This window comes from Euleptes europaea, chromosome 1, assembly GCF_029931775.1.
Source record: "Euleptes europaea isolate rEulEur1 chromosome 1, rEulEur1.hap1, whole genome shotgun sequence".
Taxonomy (NCBI): domain Eukaryota; kingdom Metazoa; phylum Chordata; class Lepidosauria; order Squamata; family Sphaerodactylidae; genus Euleptes; species Euleptes europaea.
Window position 1 is genome coordinate 142,211,933 of NC_079312.1, and position 20,818 is coordinate 142,232,750.

At 44.2% G+C, this 20,818-nt stretch overlaps 1 protein-coding gene across 1 annotated transcript; it reads left to right on the plus strand.

The window, feature by feature from the left end:
* Window positions 1-7,565: 7,565 nt before the first annotated feature.
* Window positions 7,566-18,480, plus strand: SLC16A6 (solute carrier family 16 member 6). Its single transcript, XM_056857956.1, has 6 exons — window positions 7,566-7,687; window positions 11,380-11,621; window positions 12,881-13,024; window positions 13,500-13,628; window positions 15,805-16,632; window positions 18,225-18,480. The coding sequence occupies exons 2-6, from the start codon at window positions 11,387-11,389 to the stop codon at window positions 18,464-18,466; spliced, it is 1,578 nt and encodes a 525-aa protein (XP_056713934.1). The 5' UTR covers window positions 7,566-7,687; window positions 11,380-11,386; the 3' UTR covers window positions 18,467-18,480.
* Window positions 18,481-20,818: the final 2,338 nt, after the last annotated feature.

Genomic DNA, 20,818 nt, shown 5'->3' on the forward strand with positions numbered 1-20,818 from the left:
CCGGTAAATGTCACAATTCACGTGTACAATTCACATGTACAAGTTTTATAACTGAGTATCTGTTTAGCACCACTGATATCTAAGCGCTTAAAAATCTACATATTCTTCTCATAACAAACTGAGTGGTGAGTGGAAAGAACAGGGAAGGGGTTTGGCAGAAGCTGGGGGGGGTTTGCTCCATCTGAGAAAGTTCAGAAACACCTGCCTTCTGAGCCCACAAAGCCATTATTTTACATTTCAAAAGAATTTTTGTTTTAAGATAGCCTTAACTGGATCCCACATAATTAGATCTACTGCTTTATATGCCTTGCTTTATGGTTTTAGGTGATTGCATGGGCTTGTCAACTTTATCACACAACCTTGCAAGTATATCTAAATTGCACAAACCAGTTGCAGCTGGAATAATAATGAAATTACGGGTTATTGCATACTGCAATCTTAAACTCAGTAGGTGGAGCATAAGTCTCACTGATTTCAATGAGGCATTTTGCAAACCTGCAGACCTGTAACAAAACCTATGTAATCTATTTTAGCAGAACCAACCAAATTAACACACATCGTACAAGCTTTCACAAGGCTGGAATGTTAAATCACAAAAGACCCACAGTGGGGAGAACACCCTGTGTTTCAGGCTCTTGATAGTAAAGCCATATGTCTGCATCCTGGTGATAAGGAAAATGAGTTAATTTCGAGCTTACATAGAAGAGCGTAGTGTGCAGTAGTGGACGGTGGCTTGGCAAGGCTTTGGCCAAAGTTATATAAGTGGACAATAATAATTTTAAAACTGTTCTGTTTCTTCTCTGTGTGTGACAAACTGTGGAAAGTATCAAGAACAGTTTCACAGAATAAAGCTTAACCACAAGAACATAGGTGCAATCTAGCGTTCCATGCAAAACCACAAGGCAGGTTGCTTAGCGTTACCAAGAATCAGCAGGATGCTTGCTGAACCACAAATGCTGAAAGAAGTGATTGCACTTTGCTTATGCTTAAAGTAAAAATAACCTCGCTTAATACTTATACTGGTGGGAGGGAGATAAGTGGGGTTAAATGTGATAAGTTCTATCTTTGCGTCGCGATAGGTAGATTGTAAGCCTTTCGCGTGGCCTGATTGGCCAAAGGGAGAGAGAGGGAACTCGCGTCGGAAGCCTTAAAAATGAGCTGTCTGCGTACAGACTCTTCAGAACGAGACACCTAGGTGTTTCTTTCTCCATCTCTGCAGACATGTTTAAATAAAATCACTTGCTGCTTAGCTGCCTTGGTCTGAGTGGTCTATTGATCGTTCATATCACTGGGTATTGCTGGGCAGAGCTGTTATCAGGGAACAACTTCAGATTTCTAGGAAGAAGGAAAAATGGAAGTCTCAAACGCAACACTACCTTGGGAGGGGGAAAACAATTTCCTCAGAAGTAAGCCCACAGATATTAGTTATTTCCACATAAATATATTTGTAGGATTAAATGCTAACTCCATGAAAAATCAAATACCTTCAAATCCCAGAAATACAAAATTGCTATAAATGTTGCCTTCCTTTCCTCATGAAGCTCTAATCATCAGGGTGGCCAATTTATTTTCATAGTTAAACAAAGAATCATATCTACTTGAAAGAAAGACAATCCTGAATGTAAGGTGACCTATGCTATACACAAAAAGATTTTTATTATTAGACATAACTGTAAATTGTGTGCAAATTTAAATGACCCTTTTGTTGTTGTTGTTATATGGGGGGGGTTAGCATTGCATTTGAGTAAAAACACTTTGACAAATAAAAAATTGAGCACCTCTCCACCCAGCCTTCAAATATATGCGCCATGATTCCTATTCACACAGGTAAAACAAGAAAGGATTATGTTATTTGATGGAGTAAATTCTGGAGAGTTTTTAACAATCACAATGTTCTTCGTTAGAACAGATCATATTGTAAAACAAAGAACTCCCTGTATGTAAAGGATAACCAGCATCCTTTTGCATACACTAAATAGACAGTGAGTGATTTTCAGTCCAAGGTGACCCTAAACACAGTATTGTGTGTGTAAAGTGCTGTCAAGTCGCGGCCGATTTATGGCGACCCCTTTGGGGGTTTTCATGGCAAGAGAAAAGCAGAATAAAGGCAGAAAACCATTACTATAATCTGGGTCAAATTCATCTAGTTTTGTAGTACACCTGAACCCCATGCACTAAAAGCGTTTAACTTTGCCTGTGTGAAGAAAAACCTGGTTTCGTGCACATGCCCAGTGCAAAACATTCACAAGAGCCGTTAAAGGAGCTGCGATGGCAAATGTTTCTAATAATGCCACAGAAGCTGTCTTTGTGCCAGAGCCATAAAAGAAAAGGCGTTACTAATAAACGGCATTCATCCGCAAATTGGAAAAGGGGGGGGAGGGGAAATAGTAGAAACCCAAGCTGGTCGAATCGAAGGGTCAAGGCAGAGAAAGACGTGCAAACACAAGAGAGACAGGCTTGCATCACACCGGCTCTTTGCAAGGAGGGATGCGGTTGGCTCAGCCTCCCACTGAGTCACCAGTATTACCCAGTGCAACAAAGAGCTCAGCTTCCGGGAGATTACGAGTCTCCTGTGCAGACGCAGCAGCCAGCCACACACCCAAACTGGCAGAAACCTGTTCTGCCCGGCTCCAGCAGCACGAGCCTCGACCTGGGGAAGTGGGACGCGCTCGCGCCGCCGCGGAAAGCGCACGCGCCACGTCGCTCGCACCCGAGACGGTTCCGCCGCACGAGCCAGGCGCTAGGGGGCGCTGAGCCGGCTCTCGCCGCTCACAGGCGAGAGGGAACGCAGACGTCATTGGCGAGAGGGGGCTCTGGGTGGGGCGTGTCCGTGAGCGCGGAGAACAGAGGGAGACCCCCCCCCCGTTCAAAATTTGGCTGCTTCTCCAACAACCCGGAGGCTCATTCGCAAGCAAATGCCAGGCCGGGTTGTCATCGTCCCCCCTCGTGGTTCTCGGCAATGACAAACAAACTGGCGCAAGAGTTCCCTATCCGCCCTCTTCCCTGGCCCGAACTGCGCTTCTAACAACGTGGCAGGCGACTCTTGCACGGGGGACGCTACATGGCTGTCGAAATAATCTTGATAATTCCCAGTGGGTAGCCGTGTTAGTCTGTCTGCAGTAGCAGGAAAGAGCAAGAGTCCAGGAGCACCTTCAAGACTCGCAAAAATATTTTCTGGCAGGGGATGAGCTTTCCAAGAAATAATTATTTCAAGAAATTTTGTGTTTTATGTTAATTCCATTGTATTTGTTTGTTTTTGTGTTGCGTAATAAAAATTTATATCAAAAAATAATAATAATCTTGAAACGCCTGTTTACCTTTCGAGGCAGCTCGAGAGCCCGCTATCCGGTTCCGCCGGTGGATTCGGAAGGGGGTGTGCGTGTGTGTCGTCTAAACAGCCCGGAACCCCGAGCAAATTTCTAAGAAACGGCAGGCTCAGATTCCCCCCCCCCCCCTCGCGTCTGTCCTTTTGCCGGCAGCGTCTGCCTGTTAGGACGGCGGGCGGATCTGTGTTCCAGGCCGGGGTTTGCCGCAAGCAGACGGTGGCAAAGCATGACTCTGCAACCCGAGCGCCCTCTCTTCCTTGCCGTGGCTCTCACGGACTGCACGGCGCGGCTACCAAGGGCGAGAGCGCGCGGTCGCTTGAGCCTCCTTGCTTCCCTGTTCCAGCCAGGATCGAACGCACGAACGTTCCAGGATCGAACGCACGAACGTTCTTCCCTGTTCCAGCCAGGATTCAGCCAGGATCGAACGCACGTGCGTTCGATCCTGGCTGAATCCTGGCTGGAACAGGGAAGAACGTTCGTGCGTTCGATCCTGGAACGTTCGTGCGTTCGATCCTGGCTGAATCCTGGCTGGAACAGGGAAGAAAGGAGGCTCAAGCGACCGTGCAAGTCTTCATAGCGCGTACAGGAAAAGAGCATTTCACGAAATATAGCCGGGCTTGAAGCTTTTATGAAAAGTATGGGGGGGGGATTTTGAGATTCTCAAATGCGGATCCCCCCCCCCCCCCAAGCGGCAGCCTGCCTGCCCTCTCCATTCTGCTGTTTGCCTTACACGACCTCACCCGCCGGGTAGTATCGCTGCAAGGAGTGGGAAAGCCCATCGTGGCGGCGCCGGTGGGATTGCTCCAGGCCACGATTCCTGCCCCGAGGCCACCCTGGCAAACTCATGCTGCTGAACCCTGGGGGCGGGGGGAGGAATCCGGCCCCAAAGAAGAGACCTCTAGATAAGGACGCATCAAAGAAAGGGAAGGGGCAGGCCGACGTGTTGGAGAGACCACCATGGAAGCAGGGGAGCGCGCCCCTACGCACACAGTCGCACCACCCTGATAGTTGGCAGGCTAGAAGGGGTGTTTTTGTTCCTATGGAGCGGCGACGAGTTTTCACTCCGTTTTGGAGGGGAGAAGAGGAAGGTTCTCGCCAGGGGCTGCCGCAAGCCGAGGAAATCCTTTTGATGTGGCTCAATAAAGGCAGCGGTCCCCAGAACACTATCAAAGAAGTCCCGTTGAATTAATGATAAAGATGGTGGGGGGGGGAGAGAAAGGGGGGCATTGGGCATGTGCTTTACAGAAGGGGCAGCAAAATGGACCTCTCACAGGTTCATTCCTACCGCCGACTTGTTTGCTGCGAGAGTGGCAGTTTTCGCTGTAGCAGGCACGTAGCTTCCCCTAGGGTTGCCAACCTCCAGGTAACTAGAGCAATCTGAAATATATAACCTGGGCCAGTATTAAAGATACTTTCTAGAAGAGGCAGCACGAAGGCTCATAAATCAATAGTACATCATAGGAAATTCTACACTTTGCATCTTTTATTACAAGGCGATTCCAGCATTACTCCATGGTGTTGCCTGAACACAATTAAACACAATAGCAAAAATCCCCTAACTACCTAAGACACCCTGACAACATAAAACATACAAGGGAATATCGCGGAAGCCTGCGGGTTATCAGTTGGTCCAAAACACTTCACCAGACTCCAGCTACTATAAAAGTGCTTAGTTTATTTTCAGTGTATAAAACAACACTCACTCCCGACAATAGCTTCCCGACCACCAATACATCCAGCATATACTCCCAACACCAAGCTTTACATTCTACTTACTTATATACATTTCTACCCCAGATATCTATCAGGCCACCTGCTGTTACACCCACAGCTTTACATCATTCTACTGGCCATATCTGGTTTACTCCAGTTCATACTGCTGCTTCCAGGCTCTTGCAGCCTCTTGCAACAGCCCAGATCCTGCTGATCTGACAGGTATTTGACAGCTCTTACTGACCAGCTGTCTGTCACAATATTATGACATGCTTGTATTTCTGACAGGGAAAAGAATTGCAATTCAGTTGCTGTGCAGAGGAAGGCACTGGCAAACCACCTCTGTTAGTCTCTTGCCATGAAAAACCCAAAAGGGGTCTCCATAAGTCGCTGCGACTTGAAAGGACTTTACACTCCCACACCCACAACGACGCGAGAAGGCCCAAGTCAGGTTGTCTTAGGTAGCTAGGGGATTTTTGCTATTGTGTTTAATTGTGTTCAGGCAACAGCACGGAGTAATGCTGGAATTGCCTTGATAATAAAAGATGCAAAGTGTAGAATTTCCTATTCTGTACTATCGATTTATGAGCCTTCGTGCCTCCTCCAGGTCACAGCAGAAGATCTCCTGCGTTCATAACTGATTTCCAGCCGACGGAGGTCAGTTCCCCTGGAGAAAAGGGCCGCTTGGGCCATTGGACTCTATGGCATTGAAGTCTCTCCCCTCCCCCAGCCCCACCCTCTTCAGGCTCCACCCCCAAAAAAAACCTCCCGCTGGTTGCGACAAGGGACCGGGCAACCCTAAGCTTTCCCCCTAGTGTTTCCCGAACCGGGGGGGGGGGGGGGAGTCAGTGCGCTGGAAGAGCTCGGCTACCAAGACTGTGTGTGTGTGTGTGTGTAAAGTGCCGTCAAGTCGCAGCTGACTTCTGCCGACCCCTTGCAAGAGACGAACAGAGGCGGTTTGCCAGGGCCTTCTTCTGCCCAGCAACCCTGGTCTTCCTTGGTGGTCTCCCATCCAAATACTAAACATGGCTGACCCTGCTTAGAGTCTGAGATCTGACGAGATCAGGCTAGCCTGGGCCATCCAGGTCAGGGCAGCAAAGGCACCAAGACTACTCCAGTAGCAGAAAAGGGCAAGAGTCCAGTAGCACCTTAAAGACTCACAAAAAATATTTTCTGGTAGGGTATGAGGTAGGGCACCCAGACTACTCCAGTAGTAGAAAGGGGCAAGAGTCCAGGAGCACCTTAAAGACTCACAAAAAATATTTCCTGGTAGGGTATGAGGTAGGGCACCCAGACTACTCCAGTAGCAGAAAAGGGCAAGAGTCCAGTAGCACCTTAAAGACTCACAAAAAATATTTTCTGGTAGGGTATGAGGTAGGGCACCCAGACTACTCCAGTAGTAGAAAAGGCCAAGAGTCCAGTAGCACCTTAAAGACTCACAAAAAATATTTTCTGGTAGGGTATGAGGTAGGGCACCCAGACTACTCCAGTAGTAGAAAGGGGCAAGAGTCCAGGAGCACCTTAAAGACTCACAAAAATATTTTCTGGTAGGGTATGAGGTAGGGCACCCAGACTACTCCAGTAGTAGAAAGGGGCAAGAGTCCAGGAGCACCTTAAAGACTCACAAAAAATATTTCCTGGTAGTGTATGAGGTAGGGCACCCAGACTACTCCAGTAGCAGAAAAGGGCAAGAGTCCAGTAGCACCTTAAAGACTCACAAAAATATTTCCTGGTAGGGTATGAGGTAGGGCACCAAGACTACTCCAGTAGTAGAAAAGGGCAAGAGTCCAGGAGCACCTTAAAGACTCACAAAAATATTTTCTGGTAGGGTATGAGCTTTTTGTGACTCTTTAAGGTGCTCCTGGACTCTTGCCCTTTTCTACTACTGCAGACAAGACTAACACGTCTACCCACTGTGAATACTACTACTCCAGGAGAGGAAGGAGGCGCGGGGGGTGGGTGTTGTGGGAAAAGGGCAGACCATGGCAGAAACGAGGCCCTCCCCGGGCCTCCTTCGCCCCCAGCGCTTGCGGCTGCAGCCTCCCTGCGCGCCCCCAGCGCGTCCCCCTCGGAGCGCGCGGAGCCCGCCCGCCGGCTCTGCTGCTGCAGTTGCAAAGCCCGGCCCGGCGCGCACATGGGCGCTGCTGAGCTGCAGCGCGCGCGCGCCGGGTCCGCCGGCGGAGACCGGCTCCAGCCGGTATAAAGAAACCTGAGGTCGCGCGTGGAGGGGCAGAGGAGACGGCGGCAGCAGCAGCAGCAGGCGCGAGCCTGGCAGGGAAGGAGCCGCGGGCAGCGACCCTCTGCAACGCCGCGCGCGCCCGGTCGGGCATGGGGCCGCCTTGGCTTAGGCAGCGCGAGCCGAGCGTTAGTTAGGGCGGGAGCGCCTTGCTCCTCTGGCCGAGCACGGGGGGGGGTCGCCTTAGCCCTCCGGCCGCACCTTCTCCCCAAGGAGTGGGAGGCTGCGGCTTCCCTCCGGGCTTTTAAGCGCGCGGGGTTGCGGGTTGCAATCCAACCTCCCCCCTCCCCCCCCCCAAGCATGTTACTGACCAGGTCATAGCCCAGATCTGCACTTCTCAGCGGCTTGGGGGAAGTCTTTCCTTCCTCACCTCTCTCCCCAAGTTGCAGCAGCAACACCTTCTACTGACTTGGTAAGTGACTTTTGCTTTGGACGCTGAAGTTCGGTTGCTTTGCTGCTGTGGCCTTTTTTTTTCTTTTTTAAAGAGTTCTTTGTTGTTTTTCTTCACCTGAAAAGCATCAATGGCTGCCTTTTTTTTTTAAATTAATGCCGCAATTTAAAATGCCACACCACGTTAGAGATGCACAAAGTGATGGAGAAATTGTGTTTCCTCATGAGTACCTGCTTCCCCTTCCTCCCCCACAACCAACACAGAAAGAAGAGAAGATTTTCCCCTCTTGCTGAAGTTCAGTGGCTCCCCCCCCCTTTGCAAGAGACCCCCCACCCAGGAACCTCCTTGCCCGTATTTCCCCCTATTTTCTTGTCCTCCCATAAAGCTGCTTGAGAATGTCTTTATTCGGTGCTCTAGACCTGCACATCTTTGCATTCCACAGAAGGTGTCAAGGCGCTTTAAACTGGATTGAAGGTGCAACGTGGCCACCAAAAAAGTCTGCTTTGAGAGACTGCAGATTTCACAGGCATCTGGACTCGATTCAGCGAAGTTTACCTCGCATATTGCTTAAACCCCATTGCGCATGTTACAAGCAAATACTTCTCTAAGAATCAGCAGCAGCTCCTTACAGGCACGTGTTAAGTGATTTGCTGAAATGGAATCCCCTGAATAGCACTCAAAGCATCATGCACTTTGCAGAAGTGAGCATAGCCTTAGAGCCTGCCTGCTGTGGCTGGGATTAAAGCGGGCATTTTGATCAACTATCGATCTGCCTTGCAAGGACCTCTGAAACAAGTTGGGGGATAGCTACATCTACACCATGGTCAAGTATGTTATAAAAATGTCATTTGCCTAATCCAATGAAAAGGTCTCTTCCCCCCCCCCTTTCCTGACCCAAGTGATGATAGATGCAGTTGCAAATCCCTACCTTTAGAAGATTTTTGGCAATTGTAACACATTTTTTGGGCAGGGTTCATTGAGAGGAGGACATTTTTAGCCAATTTAGAACAAGGTAGAATTATTAAATAGTTTTTAGAAATATTGTCGAAGGCTTTCACGGTCAGAGTTTTTAGAAAATCCTATTATATTATGTTTAAAACACTAGGCTGCCACTAGAGTTTGTTGAAACATGAGTTCACCTGGGCAGAGGTTGTCCTGTGCTTCATAAGCACCTGCACATTGCAGGCATTAGAAAAAAAAGTTGTTGCTAGTCAGTGCGTTCTTTGCAGCTGAATGCTGTGTATTGCATATATCTGTTTGATATTGCAGTGGCTCTGGCTGCTAGCATAGATGCATTTGAATGAAAAGATGAATGAAAAGAAAAAAGTCTTCCTTCAGTGTGGCTACTGTTAGTCAAGTTTGAAAGGCAGGCTCCATTCTGCAGCCCTAACCCAGTGGGATTAATTTCAAAGGGCAACACTATGATTTCTCCTATGAAGCACCCAGGAAGTATCTCCAAGGATAGCTACTGACTGGCGTCAAATATTTTAATAATTTAGTGTTCTCTTGCTGTGAGAAATCTTGATCTTTTTTTTTTTTTTACTAAACCTATAGGGGCTACTCCAAAAAGAACCCCACTCTTATGCATCACTAACTGCATAAAGTCATGTTGTCAGTGAGATAACATTTGGGTAGTGCCACAGTTTATACAATTTTACATTTACAGAATTACAGACTGCTAAAGTTGAATCAAACTTTCTCCCACAACAAAAAGCCTAGCTATTAGGTTAACCACCATGACATAAAATTTTGTTTTCAGAAGAGCATTGGAGCCATATGCAGAACATAATTTGCGTGGTTACAACAATTCCATAGTAACTTGCCCAATACTAAAATTAGAATATCTACTTATTTAGATTTTTTGTCTTATCCTTCCTCAGAATGGTGTATATCATTCCCCCTCTATCCAGGCAATCCTTACAACAGCCTCTGTGCTAGACAGAGAGTGACTGGCCCTGGACTACCAAGCAAGCTTCCATGCCAGAGTGGGCATCTGAACTTGGGTCAACCACATCCTAGTCTGACACCATGCTACACTTTTTCTCTCATGAACATCAGTCAGGTTGTTTGACTCAGCTGAATGGTAGCAGTGATGATTCCAGCTCTTTAAAATCCCTGTATGACAAAACAGAAACACTCTGGAGAGGAAGAAAGACTGTGGCACATCTGCAGTGGACGGAATGATTACAGTCATCCTGGGGAGTATGGAGTAAAAAACCAGATACTTGACTGGACACTTTCTAGAGAGGCAGTCGATAGTCAAACATAAGCTTAGGGAGAGGGGGCATTTGTACCTGTACCCAGCCTGCCATTGCTAGGCTTGCATTTTTGCCACACAATGATGTTACAGCTTTTTATAATTTCTTTGAAAGAATACTGCTTTTCAGAAATGTCAGCAGTGTGTAAACAGCTTGAAGTGTACAGATATTTCCAAGAACCACTAGAGGGCAACAAGCAAGACTAGCCAAATAATAAATCTGAACTATGTAAATTAGGGGTGTCAAACTAAATTGTTATATAAATGTCACTTGGCCTGCCTGAGCCATGCCTTGCCAGCCCAGATTGAGAGTGGGGGGGGGGAGTGGCTGCCTCAGCTGGGTCATGGGCTGCATAAGAGGTCTCAAGGGGCCAGATCCAGCCCGCAGGCCTTATGTTTGAATTTCCACTGAGTTTTACCTACAGAGCAACAAAATCAATCAGATTTATTAACAAAATCTGATTGATTTTGTTGCTCTGTAGGTAAAACTCAGTGGAAATTCATTAAATGTTGACAGACAGTGCTTCATATAAGAAAGCAAGAACATTCAAAATCCTTCTGTAGATGGTTTACATAACTTTTCCAGCTTTGTAGAAAATATGTTGAAGAGACTGACAAGCTTGCGCTGTGACAGGACTCCTATCTGGAAGGCAAGCAGGGCAAGTTGCATCAATAAGAAGAAGAGTTGGTTTTTATATGCCGACTTTCTCTGCCACTTAAGGGAGAATCAAACCAGCTTACAATCACCTTCCCTTCCCCTCCCCACAACAGATACCCTGTGAGGTAGGTGGGGCTGAGAGAGTGTGACTTGCCCAAGGTCACCCAGCTGGCTTCATGTGTAGGAGTGGGGAAACAATTCCAGTTCACCAGATTAGCATCCGCCGCTCATGTGGAGGAGTGGGGAATCAAACCCGGTTCCCCAGATCAGACTCCACCGCTCCAAACCGCCGTTCTTAACCACTACATCATGCTGGCTCTTGAATTTCTGTGAAGGTGTACAACATGCAGCCAGAAATTGTGACTAAGAGCATTTTTCTGTGGCGTTGGGGTTAAGTCATGGGTTTTCCATAAAATTGCCTCTTTTCCACTGTATTTAAGTCAGATGACTGTTTTCTTAATTGCTCCTTGAATTAAAACAGCTGGTCCTTATGACAGATACATTTTTCTGATTCTTGATTCAGCTAGTTCACTGATCATAAAAGTAGAAACATCTGCTAGGGTACTATATTTAAGTCCAAAGCATCAGTCAGATGCTCCTTGCTTACCAATACTGTATGTCCTATGAAAAGGCCACTGTCACGCACTGTAATTAAATCTGCAACCCTAATCCTATTTACTAGGAAACAAGCCCCATTGAACTCAGAAGACATCCTTTCCAGCAGACGGGCTTAGAACTGGGTTTATGACACATTTTAGAAGATGTCCTGATTTTTTTCCTTAACCCTGTTTATTCCAGATCAAAAATGACTGTCAAGGCTGCAAGAATGTCATGCATCACTCCAAATATTTATGCTAAAGTGCCTGATGGAGGATGGGGCTGGATTGTGGCATTTGCTTTCTTCTTTATAGAAGCCCTGACATATGGCATCATCAAGTCTTTCGGAGTCTTCTTTACAGACCTGGTAGAAAGCTTTGATGAAACAAATAGCAGGATATCATGGATAATCTCGATATGTGTATTTGTGCTAACTTTCACAGGTGCGTATACAGTACATTCTGCATTTAAACGGTGTTGCTTAACAGAAAGATTTTGTGCAAAGTTAGGGTATGCCTAAATCTCATTTCAGTGAGCTTCAGCATGCTTTACTCTCTAAGACTGATAGGGCTGTGTAGGAGAACTAAAAACTAAGAGAGTTGGCAACTATACATGTGTAACATACACATGTTTCTTTTGACTAAAAAACCTACAGATCGCATGGGTTTGGAAACCCTAAAAAGCAAATTGCTCAAATTCTGGGTTTTATTTGAGACTCTTATTTATATACCCAGCTCATTTTTTTCATCCTCAGCTGCTTCTGCAGACTCACCTCTTTATGGAACTGGTGCAGTGATTTATGGGACAGCTAGGTTTTGCATTAGTCACAAGTACAGGCATCTGCTGGCTCATATCATGAGACAAGTGCCACTTCAAGAGTGAAAAAGGAAATACCAGGAAAGAGAGTGAAAGGTATAGGCAGGGACACAGAGAACTAATGCACAGAAGAAACAATGTCAGAAATGTTGTGAAAGTGTTGTGGGACACAGTCTACTCATGCACCAATTGCGCAAGGGCAGTGTTGTTGATTTCAAGTTTGGCTGGAGCAGGAGAAGTGGACCCTCCCTTTGGATAGTTCTTCATGTTTATCCCAAATCAAACAGCAGTCTTTTCAATTAGAATAGCTTCTCTTTATAATGAAAAATATATTGGAAGGAGAGACCAGAACAGTGAGGGCTTCTTTTTGAAACAGAGTTGTTTTCTGATTTAATCCACTTAGCCTCTTTGAGAGGCACCACTTCTAATATCCTTCTTTAAAAAAAATCTGTTCCACGTGGGAATTTAATTTGAGTTTATTGACACAGGAGGAGGAAAATATCACTTGCATAAAAGCACAGAGCAACTACGTACTAAATCACTGGTGCTGTGATCCAGATAATGTCAACAGTTTTCTTCATTCATATTTCCTTCCCTTTTAATTCAGGTTATTCTGGGGGAAGCTGGTAGATATCAAGGGGCTTTACTAATCTAACATATATCTTTACAAAAGAAGAAACTGCCGCTTGTCTTTCATTTTCCTTGAATTAGCAACAGGCATTTCCTTACACAAATACACAAGTGCACCTTTTACTCAACCCGGAAAAGCTCCTTCTCGATGAGAAGCACATATATTCCTGAATGCCAAATTGGCGACCCTTGTTATAATTCAAAACAGTTAAGCAAAAACATAATAATGCCCATTCATATGTTTTATCTTCTGCAGCTCCCCTCTCTACAGTCCTGTCTAATCGCTTTGGTCACCGTATGATTGTGATGCTTGGAGGAGTACTGATCAGTACTGGAATGGTTGCAGGCTCCTTTGCACGCACAGTTGTTGAAATGTATCTCTCAATTGGGATAGTTTCAGGTGAGTTACGTGGACCCTCTTTGAGTGAAACTGCCAGCTACCCTAATTTTGCAAGATAAACGTTTAAGATTGGAAAAAGCCCAGGCAACTAGTAGCCAAGTGGTCTTAAAAATTTAATGGGCATCAGCATTAATGGGCATTAATTTAATTGGCATCACCTTGTGTGGCCTACAAACACAACAGAGAACACAATTTGTAATTTTTTTTCTCATTGGAAGTGTCTGTACTGACATCTTAGAGTTAAGAAATCTGCATTGTAATAATCTGAAAATCCCAGTTATTGATATTATTGAGAAGTGTCTAGAAATGTTAGTTCTCAGGAAGAAGACCACAAATGGAAGTTTGTAGTGGTAGATGGTATATCTAAAGTACTTTAAACCACAAGGAAAAGGAAAATTCCAAGGGTTTCAGTCCAATATCAGCATCTCCCGAACTCTTTCTTGCTCTAATGGCATTTTTTGACATTTCTTCACAGGCTTTGGATACTGCCTTGCCTTTCTTCCAACCGTCACTATTCTGTCACAGTACTTTGACAAAAAACGTTCATTAGTCACTGCAGTGGCTTCTACAGGAGAATGTTTTGCTGTCTTCTCTTTTGCACCAGGTATTGAAAAACAATTCTTTAATCTTTTCGCTGGACCCATAACAGCTTAAATCTGACATATATCTACTTCTGCTCGAGTGACTTCATGGTGTAACCTTTTTACTTGGTCTTTTTGTCAAACTTGCTCCCACCCAAGAGTTTATTTCTTGAGTAACGGGCTAGTTTATGTGTCCCTACTAGGAAAAAAAACTACAGTCTTGGCTGTGTCTTCCAAATTCTCATTTGGGTGTGGTTATGGAGGTTCCCTAGGCCCACGTTTCCAGGTTACAAGGTTTCTGTGGCTCACTTTGCTATTGGTTATGACAAACAGCTGGAATCGAGACCAACTCTTGATTTCACAACACAGTAGGATAAGTCCATGGTAAAAGGGATCTGAACCCAGGTCTACTTAGTTCCCAGCCCATCCACTAGACAACACTACTGCCAAAGATGTTTCTGCACTTTGTCCTGGAATTTGATGCTTCACATAAGGTACTAATCATCAACGTTCCACACAGAAGTGGGTAGGGGGAGTGTTAGTTTGTCACCTCTATAAAAGATCCACTAAATCTCTAGGAAACGTGTACAAGAGAAAATACAGGCAAGAGACGGGGTCCCTCACCTGAGCACGTGAATTTTTTTGAAAGAGAGGTTAACCCCAAGGTAACTGCATCCTCAGTTTACCTTGTGAGCATGCAGAAGAGACCTTGCAAAAGGAAATCACCCTCCCTGTTCCCCCTACGCACACAGTAAATACTGTCAAGTTGCATGATCTTGGTTATAAGAAGCATAAATTCTCAGGGAGGGAAACAACTCTGCTTGGCATTATTTTCACAATCTTTGCTTAGCAAAATAACCTGTTACACAATTTGATACCTTCCTGGTATGGATTTTTCCAAGCTGAGCAGTAACTCCAGTTCCAAAGTATAAAGCAGAGTCTGCCTGGAAAGATATTTGGTGTAAGTGTATACATAGGCCACAAGGTTCATCACCTATGAAACTCAAAACCTGGGATCATGAGTAGTTGAACTCCTTTCTCCTAGTACAGGGGTCGGCAAACTCATTAGTCAAAAGAGCCAAATATCAACAGTACAACGATTGAGATTTCTTTTGAGAGCCAAATTTCTTAAACTTAAACTATATAGGTAGGTACATTGTTTATTAACTTAATAAACTTTAATTAAAGTTTTAAGTCTTAATTAAACTATAGGTACACTGAATAAAACTTGATATCATACTTAATAGTGATCTTATTTATTGATAAAAATTAAATTGTAAGTCCCTGCCATTTCCCCCTCCCCGTCCGGAGTCCTCGTCTGGAGGCCTGGTCTACTGTCATAAAAGCCTATTGGTAGACCTGGCCTCCGGCTGAGTCCCATTAGGAGGCCAGGTCTACCCATTGGCTTTCTTGGCAGTAGACCTGGCCTCCGGAGGCCCATAGAAGCCAATTGGTAGACCTGGCCTCTGAAGGGGGACTTTTTCCCCTCCTCGGAGTCCAGGTCTACCACCAAGAAAGCCAGTGGGTAGACATGGCCTCCCAATGGGACTCAGCGGAGGCCAGGTCTACCAAAGGAAGCCCACCCTGCCCAACAGCTGATAGGCGGGGGTGGGCAGGAAACACTGAGCCGCCTGCCCAGCAATCGCGCGGCTAGAGGGGAGGGGAGGCTTTAGCCTCCCAACCATTGAGGGCAAGGGAAAGGGGGACCTGGCCATTCTCCACGGTGGGGGGGTGGGGAGAGACAGCGCGCCTGCTCTCTCGCGCTCTCTCTCTCTCTCTCTCAGGCGCGCCGGCTGGGAGCGAGAGCAGGGGCTCCGAACCAAGTTCGGAGAGCCGCACTCAACAGGCCAAAGAGCTGCATGCAGCTCGGGAGCCGCAGTTTGCAGACCCCTGTCCTAGTACTTTTCCAACCTAAAAGAATCTTCTGTTGCCTTTAGTCCATACAATTCCTAGCTTTGCTACAGAATATTGCCTTACCTTCTGTGACCATTTCATCCATCTTTTTGTTAGTCTTTAAGGTACTGCTGGACGCCTAGTTTTATTTAGGAGTGCAGGAAACATATGCTTGCATTAACTCTGGAACAACTTTTCCCCGTTTCGGCATAATTTGATCCGAAATCTGAGCTCTGAATATTGTTAAAATGTAGTGATTGCTGTTCCTTTAATGAAGGATGTGCATTAATTTATTCCCTTCTGTAGCTATCACCGCTTTCAAAGAACACTTTGGTTGGAGAAATGCCCTTCTATTCGTTGGTTTACTGCAGCTTGGAATCATTGCTTGTGGATCACTGCTGCGACCCATCATAGTCAAAACACAGGAAGAAGTGAAAGTATCACCAGCTGAAGAGCAGAGAGAGACCAAGTACATGCTTGAAAATGAGCAGACACGCACCTCAATAGATTCCATTGACTCAGGAGTTGAAGTAACTACCTCACCTAGTAACAAACACAGAGATGCCAGGTTAGAACTGAAAAGCGAAGAAGAACCAAAGGAAATTACAAAGGTGCTCATAGAAGCTAGCAGCATCCCTAACAAGGAACCAAAAATTCAACTCCTGGACTTCTCTGTGATGAAAGATTATAGCTTTATTTGCTATGCACTGTTTGGTTTATTTGCCACTCTGGGATTCTTTGCTCCTTCCCTATATATAATTCCTCTCAGTATGAGCCTTGGTATTGACAAAGATCGCTCTGCATATATACTGTCAGCAATGGCAATCGCTGAAGTCTTTGGCAGAATCAGTGCTGGCTGGGTCCTCAACAGAAAGCCTATCCGAAAAATTTACATTGAACTCATCTGTGTCATTCTGCTGGATCTTGCCCTCTTTGCTTTCCCTTTTGCTTATGAATTTTGGGGGCTAATGATGTGTAGCATCTTCTTTGGGTTCATGCTTGGAACTGTGGCAGGCACGCACATTCCTATGTTGGCCGAAGATGATGTGGTTGGCATCGAGAAGATGTCTTCTGCTGCAGGGGTTTACATATTTGTTCAAAGCTTGTCAGGATTGGCTGGACCACCTCTTGCAGGTAAAAACAAAAAACATGACAAATACACAGATGTTCTCTCATTATTAGTGCCTTGTTTAGTGTTAACAGAGTAGGATTAGACTTTAGCATATGCAAAGTAAAAGCCACAAAACGAGACAGGTGCTTTCAAATGTCTTGGGTAAGCTGAAAGTACATGGATGACAAAAAGTAGAGCATTCCTGGGCAGAAACAGCATTAAAGAGCTGGCCAATGATAAAGAGAAGGGCTCTGTATAAACAGCTTATACAAGTTTTCAAAGCACTGAAGTTCCATTAGTTTCCTTGAAGAAATCATCCTGGCTTCACCCCTGATAACCATGTGGATTAAAACCAATTCTTCAGACCAGTAGAAAATATTTAATGCCCCCACAATATTCCAATGACACCAAGCATTTGGACATTGCCTAGACCCCCTCCCCTGCTCAAAGCGGCTACCCAAACCCTCTACTTCAAATGCAATCCTTGCTAAGGATAACTAAGACAAGAGACATCAGATGTATCCGTATTGTTATTACTTATTAATCTAATTTACACTGTACTTTAGAATTTGTTGTGCATTATTATTCACAGCAGCTATATAAGGCAGGCAATTATTAGTCCTAGTTTACAGATGGGAAAATGAGGCTGAGATAAATGATTTTGCCCAAAGCCCCCAAATGAAACATTGGCTAAGATAATGCTTGAACTCAGGTCTCCAAAATCCAAATCTCTATTTTCATCCACAGAGTTAAAACTCTTGTTTGGGGGTTGACAAAGAACAATCCCTGTTTTGGAATGAACAATCCCTGTTTTGGGATTGGAATGCAATCTTCTTGAAGGTTCATAAAGAGGGAGCAAAAAACCTGTGAGACAGGAAAGGGCATCAGCTAAGCTATCTGACTGAACACTACATTGACAAGAATGGAACAATCTACCTCTTTTTCCAGTAACCACAAACATTAACTGTCCCTTTCTTTTAGTATGTGTTCTTTCTTAAGGAGATCTCTCTCATGAAAGCCACAGCAAGAAGGAAATTGCACAGTATTTCTTAAACTGTTTACAAGTCTGAGCTCAATAGGATGACATCTAACATGGAAGTCCAAGTACATTTCGCTGAAGTACATATTCAGCTTGTAAGCAATGGGTGTGTGTGGCTGCAATCCATGGGGGAGTGCACATAAATTTCACAGGGATTCCCCCCTCCAGAAGCTATTCTTATGGAATTGCTGTTTAATTTCCACCCTACCCCCAAACTTAGGGATTTAGCAAAAGGAGATCAAAGCGCAAAACTGGGAAAATACTGTGTGTGTTCATCTTTGTTACATTCCCAATACTTCCCCCCCCCCCCCACAAGTTTCTCATTACACTGGTCTTATACAAAGTCCCTGAGCTGCTTTTTGAATTTGGGGAAAAATGTTTGGGATTTCAATATCAAGAACCCTGAAAAGACAAATCTGAAAAGAAAGTCAGCACAGGCACGTCTCCTTTGGAGCACAGTCTGTAGTTTTAGAGATTCTTAAACAAATGGCATTTCTAACAGGCTGTACAAAGCAGTGCTACAGGTCAAGGTGAAATTAAGGTTTTAACATATGTTCAATGTTTTTCTCGACACAGGTATGCTAGTGGATACCACAAAGAACTACAGATCTGCATTCTACTCCTGTGCTGCTGGCATGCTGCTGGCTGCTGTGTTCCTTTCTTTGGTAAGGCCTTGCAAGAAAGTGCTGTGTCAAAGTAGGAAACAACCAGCAGATGAGACTGTTTCAGAACCTCTACATGATATACCAGATGACTTTATAGAAGCTGACCTTGGAAAAAGTGAGGATTCTGTAAGAGGCTGTGACAGCATGGCTTGAGTAGAAAATACGTGTGTTAAGACTTGGAAAGGGGGGGCAAAGTCAGCTCTTAAGTACCTTATAAAAACTGTATGTTAAAGGGAATGCAAAATCTTAATTGTGAACAGATGCTATCAATCCTTTCAGAAAGATCAATTATCTTTACATAGCTTTTGTAAACACGTGGAATGTTCAGTTTCATGGACTGACCACACAAAAGCACTCCTATCCAGCATGAAGATGTGGCTCAAATTCCTAATAAGCAATAGACAATATGCAAAAAAAAGAGAAAAGAAACACAAATATCAAGTTTGTGGGATAGAAACAATTACTTTAAGAAAAATGCAAATATTGGCCATGGAACTAAAATGGGGGGTTACCGCACTTTGTATTCCCAGCGATGTATTAAGAGTTTGAAAATGTTATAAAAAATATCGCTTTAAAAGGGCTTTTGGATACCATGGCTAAAAAATGGTTGGAAGACGTCTTCACAGCTAAAGGGGCCAAACAAAGTGCGAACAGTATTTTTTATAACAGTTTCGAACTCTTAATACATGGGTGGGAATACATTGAAAGTTTGAACAGAATTTCCAAACTCTTGATACATCGCTGGGAATACCTAGTGCGGTAACAACCACAGTCATTTTACCATTTTCCTATTGCCTGCTAGCATCTTACACCAGAAACCTTTGTTCTATCAGAAATAAGTAGAGATGCAAGAGAGTTTTATCTGGTAAAACCAGCTAGTTCTGAGTTTTAAAAGTTTTCTTACCAGGTAAAATTTACTTTTTAAAATATTAATTTTTTTAGAGCTAAAAGGGGTTGGCCTGAGTAGTATACTCAGACTATTAATAGATGGTTTTGTTTTTGAAAAACTAACTTGAATTTTATAAATGCTGGGAAGTTGGAGGTTACCACTTTTATTTTTATGGCCAGTTATTATTACAGATATTTCAGTACAAGATGCTTTCATTCCAGTTTTAAAAATCTTAAGATTTTTAGTCCCTCTTGGTCACCAGACAAATCAATATGATTGTATAATCTTTTAATTTAAACTAATATTTATTAAGTTATTCTAAGAGTATTAGCAGGTGGCTCTTTGGGCAAAGTTTTTTTTTTAAATCCTCCATAATATTTTCAATGCATGTCTTGTATTATGTAAACAAGGCATTGGTTACAGTGAATGTGTTTTTTTCTGTTAAAAATATAGTTTTGAGGCAACCTATGCTTGAAAAAATATAGTCTGGACCATAGTCTCAAACACCAGGACTGTAGCCCCAACTGGGAGAATCCTATATGGTTCTGAGCAAATGTCCTCATTCCAGTAAAGATTTCAAACATGTTAGCCTTTATATTTACTTAGTAATGAAAACCAAGCCTATGCTTAAGTGTTGGGTAAGAGAACATTCAGGATAAAACTTAATTCACTAGATCTATTAATATGTTTCAGTCAGATCTTTAGTTTTTCATAAAGGGCCCAGTTCTATTGATTTGTTGGAGGGGAGAGGCAGGGAGGGGCTAGTGCTTGTATCAGTTGAGAATGTATGTATGATTCAGTCTCTGTGATTCAGTGCTTAAATTTTGTTATTCTCATGTAGGAACATACAGGGTGGATTGCCAGGAAGGTCACAACCTGACTCAAACAGGAGACAGTGTTTGTGTGAAATGGCACCTTCATGTGGGGGAGCTGATGGCCCCTGCCACTGGTGTTTATCCGTTATCCCCTGTAGCATTTGTCATCACAAGAATGGCTGGGCCTATATGGAGCCACCCTTTCATACAGTACAATTGGGAGCAAAATGTATGAACTGGGTACTGAAGTCCCCTAAACTTTCCATGCACAACAGTAGCACTAATAGCTGCATTTGAATAAATCAAACAGAGCAATCACTGTAGCAAAAAGAAGCTGTTTGAGTATACAAGAATAGCAGTTTCCAGTATAACGTGCATATTTAATAGCTACCACAGGCATAAAATAACTGGTCCGAAAAAATTTTTTAATCCACCACTCTGGACGCTAATCTCACTCCCATGAAAGCCATTAAATTTTTTACCACTTGCTTCAGAGAGAGCAGAACTGGGCTACATGGATGGGATTTTTCTCCAGTTTTCAGTCAATTATATGAAAAGGGAATTTTTGAAAGATGGCAACACTGGTTGTTCACTTGTAACAGATAATTACCGATGGAGACATGAGCTTGCTTGCCCCTCTTTTATGCATTCTTTGTTTCACTAGACAACTCAGGGGGACAAAAAAAGTTTAAAAGCTATGTTTTAGTTTTGAGTTCATGCAGTACAGATGAATAGGTTTCTCCATATTTCAGTGGGAGCAGCGTTGCATGCTGATTGCGCTGTTAGAATGTCTGTGTATTA